General features: G+C 38.9%; 1 protein-coding gene across 1 annotated transcript in view; it reads right to left on the bottom strand.

The window, feature by feature from the left end:
* Positions 1-6683: 6683 nt before the first annotated feature.
* The window catches only part of LOC125032235 (basic proline-rich protein-like), an 87131-nt gene continuing 83515 nt past the window's right edge, over positions 6684-10299 (bottom strand). Inside the window, exons 4-5 of the mRNA XM_047623330.1 lie at positions 8387-10299; positions 6684-7620 (exon numbers count right to left, since the gene is read on the bottom strand). The exon at positions 8387-10299 is cut by the window's right edge and continues 743 nt beyond it. Of these exons, the coding sequence (XP_047479286.1) occupies positions 7539-7620; positions 8387-10299 (1995 nt within the window). The 3' untranslated portion in view covers positions 6684-7538. The remainder of the gene's footprint in view (positions 7621-8386) is intronic.

Consider the following 10299-nt stretch of genomic DNA (forward strand, 5'->3'; position numbering starts at 1 on the left):
AAATAAGAATAATATATATTTAAAGTTATATAATATAGAATAATATAATTTTTATATATAATAGAAAAAATAATAGAATTTAAATAAGAAAAAATTTTAAAAATATTAATATAAATAATAAAATAAATAAATATTATATATAGATATAATTTTAAAAATAATAAGAAATAAAAGATATATAAAATTTATAATAAAAAAAATAGAATAAATAAGAAAAGTATATAAATATAATATAATATTAAATATAAATAAATAAATATAATAAAGAATTTGTATATATAAAAATATAATAAAATATTATATATATTTTATATATATATTATAAAAAAATTAATAGAAAAAATATAATATGAATATATTAAAAGAAAATGTATTTAATTTTAAATATATAGATATATATTTAAAAATATATATTAAGAAAAATATTATAATAAATAATGTAGAAAAAGAAAAAAATATAGATATAAAAATATAAAATTTTATAAAATTTATTTTAGTAGAAATAGTAATATAATATAATATAATATATATTATAGAAAATAGATATTTAAAATAGATATAGTTTTAAGATATAGATATAATATAGATATATATATAAATTTTATTATAATATAGAAAAATTTATATAGATATCTAGAATCCTTAGTATATAGCTGAATTAGGAAGGAAAGATTCAGATAAATTACAGACGATTATTTGCATAATGGTAAATATTAAGTTATCTTGTATTTTCTCATCTTCTAAGTCTGTCAAACCCATCACAACTCATAGTGACTATGAGTAATGTCTCTATTGTAAGTTATTTTTATGATGCAAGAAAATAAAAGATTGTAGGTAGAACAGCTATTCCTTTCATTTAATTGACCTTCATGAAAACATGTTTCATACTGTAATATAGATTCCACCACTTCAGAATATACAAAATAAACACCAAAGTTGGTAAATTATAAGATGGTTTTTGATTGATATGGAAATTTCAGTGGTAAACTCTTATTTTTCTTTGATGAATATATTGTAAGAAGAAAATTTGGTTCATAATACTGGTTGGGAATTCAAGGGAACTTTTATAGGCGGAAATAAATACACGACTTCAAGACCTATCAGGCAATGACAAGCCTGAAACTACTGAGTCATAGGATATATATGCCTTCAACAGATGCAGTTTTCTAATGATTATATATATCAAGAGATTTTTCCTTGAAATTCTTTGAAAATACATTGACATGATATCTGATAATAAAGATGAGACGGTAAAGCACCAAAATTAAAGAAATGTTTAAAAAATACTTGTGAAACTGATAAACAATAAGTGCCAAAACTCAAATAACAAATGAAGGATTATTATCTAAAAATTGCATACTTTACTAACAAACTCAAAATAACTTGAATTAATTGAAATATCAACCCAGTTAGGTGATACTGCTGATAAAGTTATGGTATCTCTCAATTATAGATATGAAAATGGAAAAGATGTTATCTATTTACATAGTTGCTAATAAACTTATGGGGAAATATCCATATCATTATCCGTTTCCTTATTTTCATTTCTGTCCTCCCTCCTCTGCTCATAGAGAGAGAAAAAAAAAGTATGTGTACTTCGAAGTTTTTCTCGTTCTTCGTTTCTCTCGTTCCTTGTCTTTTCTCTACTTCTCTCCCTCTCCCCCTCTCTTGTATGAATCCGAGAATCGGACCCTACAAGAGTAAGGATAGCCAAGATACCTTTAATTCACTTAATTCCTTTGAGAGTAATGATGGAGTGAGCCTGCTGGTCCGAGGAACGAGGTGTTACTCCTTGGCTCCCCGCATAATATCCCCGTCATATTGTTCACGGGTCTAAGGATTGCTATAAATCTCGACACATGTAGTACCTTGGGAATATTTACCTTTTTGACTTCAGATATGATAAAGTGAGGAATAATTCAAATGTGGTAATTCTTAATATAATAATTTTACATCATTGAGCGATTTATATTTTAGATTGAATGTGTGCAGCATTTGGCTATACCCAGTATCTTATTATAAACAAGATATGAGGATATGACATAATCATTGCATAGCTTTACCAACAATCAGTAGTTGAATTCGGTCTGAATATACAGAGTACAATAAATACAGGATACGTTTCTCCACCACTTAATTTCGGTAAGTTATAATGATGCATTACCACGTACTGCCATAAAGAATTGCCAATCGTTGGGTTTATAAAGGGCACAGTTTAATAATCCTAAATAAAATAAAATAAAATCTCTTACATGATGTCGTATACCTTTCCTCTACGACAGCACATTCACTGTTTGAATGACCTTTTTTTATGAAATGATTAAACTTTAGGTGAGATTATTATTTCCAAGAGGTGGCGTGTTTGATATGTCGCGCTTGAGAAAGTTAGAATCATTTTTTTTTTTTGTGACAAATTCCCGGAAATTGACAACTGCCAGTCAGACTTTGAAAAAGGTTTGTGTTATTAGATTCCGTTTCGAAGAATATGCAACAGCAAAAAAAAAAAAAAAAAAAAAAAAAAAAAAAAAAAAAAAAAAAAAAAAAAAAAAAAAAAAAAAAAAAAAAAAAAAAAAAAAAAAAAAAAAAAAAAAAAAAATAATAATGATAATAATAACAAAAACAAGAGATAGAAAGAAAGAAAGAAAGAAAGAAGAAATAAAACTAATGTGAATTTTACAAGTTCTTTACAGAGAGAGAGAGAAAAGGAAAGCAAAGGAAATATATATAAAAAAAAAGATAGACTAGATATAAGTAAGAGCATTCTAGGGATTAAGAGCATTATCGGTAATACGACTTATAAGTCATAAGACGTATGGACCATAATAAAAGGAATATCACGTGAACCATAATAATAAAATTAATATTAATTTCGATGATATTAATATCGTTACAGATGCACCTTCTGATATTTACTAGTGTTATCATTATTAATAAAACTAAACATTATAGTATACTTTAATACATGTGAACATAAATAATCATGAATAGAGGGGCATATGTGTGTATTCCCTTCCTAATAGGAAGGGAATACACACACACACGCACGGGTACATATTTATTTACATATATATATATATATATATATATATATATATATATATATATATATATAGTTGTGTGTATGTGTGTGTGTACTGATATATAAATATATATATATATATATATATATATATATATATATTGATATATAAATATATACATACATATATATATATATATATATATATATATTTATTTATATATATTGATATATAAATATATATATGTATATATGTATGTATATATATATATATATATATATATATATATATATATATATATATACGTATATATATATATATATATATATATATATATATATATATATATATATATATATATATATACGTATATATATATATATATATATATATATATATATATATATCCCGAATCGTAAATCTATTGTGAAGAGGCTTTGCCATCCAGATGTTCTTACGTGAATCCTCTTAGCTTGATCTCTTGTCGATCATCGCTGATACATTTGCCAGAGGTTGCTCCCCATAAGTCCAGCTTGAACAAAGCTGTAATCGCTAGAAGACATCAGTTTAACGGTATCAGGAGTCTGCTGCGGTCACCGATGGGGAGCCCTCTCTGATTACATCGTAAATCATATTTCCGTCACTGATACGCTAACATGCAAGAAAGTCAACTCGAGGAACACTTTCGTCGAAATATAACGTTAGACTATTATAAAATAACTAATTGTTCTCTTGAAAATGGTTCGGAGATTTTAAGTGACGAATATTTTCCTCTGTGGCAGGAAAACCTGACCGTTTCACTGAACACCGAAAATGGATCGATTTTTGCAGTGAACTTTCCGATCCCCGAACTCAGTGCCTTCCTGTCGACCATGACACTGGTGACGTGCCTGGGGGTGGCGATGTGCCTCTGTGTCGGGCGATGGATCCTCCAGCACCGCGCAGGAGGCGACAAGCGCAGCGTGGTCGACATGATGGTGGTCATGCAGTGCTGGGTCATGGCGCTCAACCTCCTGGTGGAGTTAGTGGGCATCAATTCGCGGATTTTGGCAAGCTCGAGGAGGACGGCTTATGTCGCATGTGTGTTGATCATGTCTTCGACAATACCCAAAGGCTTCTTGCTGGCGTCTCTCCTCCCTCTGTCGGTGGTGCGCTGGCTCTACGTCTTCAAGGCCGTGTCGATGAGGAAGCTAAAAAAAAACCACGTGTTTCTGGTCGGCACTGTCATCTCGGTATTGATCACCGCCATCTACATCCAAGACAAAGTCCGCCACCTGCACGGCAACCGCAGCATGCGCCAGTGCATGGGAGAAACGGGGTTCTTGGTGAGCTGGAGAGAGCTGGTGCTGAGGCTGTGTGGTTACACTGGCGTCGTTGTGCCCGGACTCATTCTCTACTCTTGCATTTTCTTGAAGATGTCGCGGCGTCAGGTGCATCCACAGGGCGCGCGAGGAAACCGCACTCTTGTGGCCTTGTGCGCCAACATGGCCTCCCTATTCACCACCTGGCTCATCCTCACCGCCATGACGCTCTCCATGTCTCTCATCTACAACGGCGAGGACCGACAACGCATGTACCAAGCGTACTTCTGGGTCATCGCCGTCCTCGACACCAGCTACGGCGTCAGCTTCCCCTGCGTGTACATCCTCGGCACCAAGGACCTCCGAGAGCACGCGGCGGCCTGTCTGCTGAAGCTATGGGCCAAGCTCAAGGGCTGCCGGGGCACGGCGCGCGAGGAGAGGGTCGCCCCCAACGCTGTCGAGAATTTAGACGTCGAGACCAACAGAGAGACGCTCGCGGCCGAATCTGTTGAGGTCAACGGCGGAGGCAGGAAAGCAAGGCCGTAGAAGCACAGACCGCTTTGGTTCTTCCAAGAAGGGGAGACATTATCTAATTGATATTATTACTCTTATCAGTATAATTATTATTACTGGATCTACAGTTTGTAATATAACATTACAACTCGAAATACAAGGTTGATGAAGAAGCGTGCATGTATATCAACCGCTTTCACAAGCTTTTTCTTTATACTCTCACATATTCCTGCAGTTCTTTCCTTTCTGCTAAAAGCTACCGTTGCCTTAGAAATTCTTAGTAATTCTTGCTCCTAATTTCTGTATCACAATTTTCATTATCAGTTGTCCATGGCCCCAAAAAAACAAAACTTTACAACTTGTTCTGTTCTATCATATCTGTCTCTCTATCTATCTATCTAAATATCAATCTATAAATCAATCAATCAGTCTATCTATCTATCTATCTATCTAAATATGCATATATAAAGATATATGTATACATATATATAGCTATATCTAACTCTCTCTCTCTCTCTCTCTCTCTCTCTCTCTATCTATCTATCTATCTATCTATATATATATATATATACATATGTACACACATACACACACATACACACACACACACACACATTCAAACACATACTTACATGCATATATATATATATATATGTGTGTGTGTGTGTGTGTGTGTGTGTGTATGTGTGTGTGTGTGTGTGTATGCATATGCATAACTATCTATCTATCAGTATATCAAACTCTCTCTCTCTCTCTCTCTCTCTCTCTCTCTCTCTCTCTCTCTCTCTCTCTCTCTCTCTCTCTCTCTATATATATATATATATATATATATATATATATATATATATATGCTGCGCTATGTTGTATGTTAGGGCCTGCATTAGAACCCAAAGAATGTTCAACGTCATTGTCTTTGTATATTTCTATAGTTTTATCGATGTTGTCTTTATCATATTTTTTTAATGATTATTATAATTATCAGTATCACAGTATGGCGATATTACTTAACTATAGTCGCCTGTCTAACTAGTTCTAGTTACGTATTGTACATCATCCGCATTATACATCATATAAGTGTACATTGTTGGCCAATATTATATATATTTCGAAAGATTATTGCAATGATGATACAGTTCCACTTTTAGCATTTTAATTTCTGTGTTTCATCTTCACTGGTGTACAATCTTTCTTCTCAAAAAAAAAAAAAAAAAAAAAAAAAAATCTGATATTCTAATATCACAGATTTTATGTCTGCTTCTGACGTCATCTTGGCTCTGTCAACAGCTGAAAAATGAGAGGCGGTCTGGCCAGAATGAGATTCGAATTTTATGTATTTCGTTTCCCAGTCCGGTTGATATTTAGGCAGATTTCAAGCGGTCTGTTTTTTCTTAGTTATTTAGTGAACAATGGAAGAGAAATTAAATGTTAAAGTATGTGGTCCTCATGTTGTTTTATTCCTTTTTCTTCGTCTTTGTAATAGTAGGTAGAGCCCGTTGAATAACTGAATATTTTATGTTCGTAATTTGGCTGATATATATTCTCTTTTGAGAATATATATATTTCTTTACACTCTGACATATTCCTGCAGTTCTTTCCTTTCTGCTAAAAGCTACCGTTGCCTTAGCAATTCTTAGTAATTCTTGCTCTTAATTTCTGTATCACAATGTTCATTATCAGTTATCCATGGTCCCAAATAACATGCTTTTTTGTTATTTTTTATGTTGCTACTTCGTATTTTTCTCATTTTCTGTTACACCACAGTTAGAAAAGAAACAAATGATTATCTTATCATACTATCTGTATAATCTAAAATGTACTCTTGTATCGAATATCCAATAAAACGTATTCAGTTTATTATTACTCTTTATTATTAAATGTAAACAAAGCGACATAATTACATCGGACAGTACACAATTTGATATGTCGATTATCAGTAAGCAATAGCCAACAGAGACATTACAGTTTGTGATTATCATACTAACAAGAATTGTTATCGCAATACCAACAATGTAGAAACACCTGTAATGCCACATTCGTTAAGCTCCTTACATGGGATTATTTCTTATCTGGGAATACTTTTGGAAGCTTAATCATTTCGAAAAGATTTGCGGGGCTACAGCCTTTCATATAGCAAAGTTAGTTTGTCCTTTTTTGATCAAGAAATCTTAGAAATAAATAGTGACATGCGCCTTAACTCCATACTCGGTAGTTAGATGTCACTGAATTTTAAAAGCATATTGGAATGTGAGTTCTCTCAGCGTGTGCACAAAAACTCTACATATAGTCTTAACAAACTGCTCCTTCGGTTGCAGTTAGTTGAGTGTTAGTTAAAAAAAAAGTCTTTTAATGCCACAAACTTTGGCAAAAGAGTAAAATTAATAACATGAAAATGAAGATATGACACACCTGTTACACCCTTGGTATGAATGCATTATTTAAGATTACGCTATCAAATGGAAATGTACATAATAACAAGCGCGCAAGAGAGATTGAACTCCAGTTTCTTTCAGAGCCAGGGCCCTTGGAATACTGGTGTGAATCCCCCAACTCAGTGTCATGAGAAAATGCCCAAATGATTAGCATGTGACTCCGCTATCCCCCTTCCTAACCTTTATGCTTTCCCTTCACTAAATCACAACCGTTCATCTCATTTTCCTTAGCGATGAGACGTTGGGGAGGCAGATCGACCCACATGTGTCTTAATCTATTTGCCATACTGGAGAATCCGTGAGAGCCAGTCCAGGTCGTTGGTGCCAGGGTTGCCCACCACGACCACCACGGGGGACCTAGAAGCAGACATTTTGTTGAGTTGGCTATGAACAATGGGTAGATTTTAAATGCACACAAAAAGAACACACACACACACACACACACACACACACACACACACACACACACACACACACACACACAACGGAAACATACGGTACACACAAATGCTGCAGTGATCCATTTTATCATGCAAAACCCAATTATAATTCTAGGTCGTGTTGTTCGCTTAATGACTTCCTGATACAATTAGAACCTTCCGTGACTTCATGAAACCAATATCAGATACAATTTATGGTTTATTCTATATATATTTTTTTTTACAAGTATTTTTTACAAGCAGCTATTGACCGAGACTTTCGAATAGATATGTCGTCTTGGAAACAACAGCGATTTTTTTCTCTCAAACATCTTAACCAATACCACACCAAAACTTTACTTCATTTTAATACTAACTATTTCATAGCATGTATATTCTCAGGTGTAAGACATATGTAATCATCTCACTAGCAGGATTCTACCACGTCGTTTTGGACCCGGATGTTACATTGCAATATCATTGAGGGCGAATTATTTGAAAATTTATGAGTGTTGTAATCAGCTGATCGTGTACTAATTACGAACTGTTAACGAAAACGCCCTTATTGCTTCAGAGTTGGTAGCCCTAAGTAAATAACATGCGACTTTACACCACTAATAGACAAGCCCATATCATGTACATCCAAGAAGGCAGGGACCACGTCATGATAAAAAAACGAAAAAAATAAACAAATAACCACTAACCTGTCTCCCAGCTGGTTCGGCGATAAAACTAGATTCGACCGATATCTGTCATCGTCGTCGTCGTCGTCGTCTTTGCATTCACAACACTCCGATGAGCCCCCCAGAGTGTCGATTACCGAAGGGGGGATGGTCGGGTGGGTGGGCACGTCGGTGGGTTCGGGCACGGACGGGGGGAACTGGTCAATGGGAGGGGGGCGGGGGATGGGGGGCCGGGGGGTGCACAGGTGGGGAGGGAAGAGGCACACGGGCGAGGGAGGGAACGGGTGTGGAGGCACTGGGGGAGGTTGGACTATGGGATGAGGAGGTCGTCCTGGATCCACGGGGTGAGGGGGTCGTCCTGGGTCGATGGGATGAGGGGGTCGTCCTGGATCCACGGGGTGAGGGGGTCGTCCTGGGTCGATGGGATGAGGGGGTCGTCCTGGATCGATGGGATGAGGGGGTCGTCCTGGATCCACGGGGTGAGGGGGTCGTCCTGGGTCGATGGGATGAGGGGGTCGTCCTGGATCAACGGGATGAGGGGGTCGTCCTGGGTCGATGGGATGAGGGGGTCGTCCTGGATCCACGGGGTGAGGGGGTCGTCCTGGATCCACGGGATGAGGGGGACGTCCTGGATGTACAGGCTCAGGAAACTGTATATCGATAGGGGGTCGTCCTGGATCTACAGGGTGAGGTGGTCGTCCTGGATCTACGGGATGAGGAGGTCGTCCTGGATCGATGGGATGAGGAGGTCGTCCTGGATCTACGGGGTGAGGGGGTCGTCCTGGGTCGATGGGATGAGGGGGTCGTCCTGGATCGATGGGATGAGGGGGTCGTCCTGGGTCGATGGGATGAGGGGGTCGTCCTGGATCGATGGGATGAGGGGGTCGTCCTGGATCCACGGGGTGAGGGGGTCGTCCTGGGTCGATGGGATGAGGGGGTCGTCCTGGATCCACGGGGTGAGGTGGTCGTCCTGGATGTACAGGCTCAGGAAACTGTATATCGATAGGGGGTCGTCCTGGATCTACGGGGTGAGGGGGTCGTCCTGGATCCACGGGGTGAGGGGGTCGTCCTGGATCCACGGGGTGAGGGGGTCGTCCTATGCCTACGGGGTGGGGATGCTGTCCTGGATCCACGGGGTGAGGAGGTCGTTCTGGATGTACAGGCTCAGGAAACTGTATATCGATAGGGGGTCGTCCTGGATCGATGGGATGAGGGGGTCGTCCTGGATCAACGGGATGAGGGGGTCGTCCTGGGTCGATGGGATGAGGGGGTCGTCCTGGATCCACGGGGTGAGGGGGTCGTCCTGGATCCACGGGGTGAGGGGGTCGTCCTGGATCCACGGGGTGAGGGGGTCGTCCTGGATCCACGGGGTGAGGGGGTCGTCCTGGGTCGATGGGATGAGGGGGTCGTCCTGGATCGATGGGATGAGGGGGTCGTCCTGGGTCGATGGGATGAGGGGGTCGTCCTGGATCGATGGGATGAGGGGGTCGTCCTGGATCAACGGGATGAGGGGGTCGTCCTGGATCGATGGGATGAGGGGGTCGTCCTGGATCGATGGGATGAGGGGGTCGTCCTGGGTCGATGGGATGAGGGGGTCGTCCTGGATCTACAGGGTGAGGTGGTCGTCCTGGATCCACGGGGTGAGGGGGTCGTCCTGGGTCGATGGGATGAGGGGGTCGTCCTGGATCGATGGGATGAGGGGGTCGTCCTGGATCTACAGGGTGAGGTGGTCGTCCTGGATCCACGGGGTGAGGGGGTCGTCCTGGATCCACGGGGTGAGGGGGTCGTCCTGGGTCGATGGGATGAGGGGGTCGTCCTGGATGTACAGGCTCAGGAAACTGTATATCGATAGGGGGTCGTCCTGGATCGATGGGATGAGGGGGTCGTCCTGGATCTACAGGGTGAGGTGGTCGTGCAGGATCAATGGGGTGAGG

The sequence above is a fragment of the Penaeus chinensis genome, chromosome 2 (assembly GCF_019202785.1).
Source record: "Penaeus chinensis breed Huanghai No. 1 chromosome 2, ASM1920278v2, whole genome shotgun sequence".
In the NCBI taxonomy this organism is placed as follows: domain Eukaryota; kingdom Metazoa; phylum Arthropoda; class Malacostraca; order Decapoda; family Penaeidae; genus Penaeus; species Penaeus chinensis.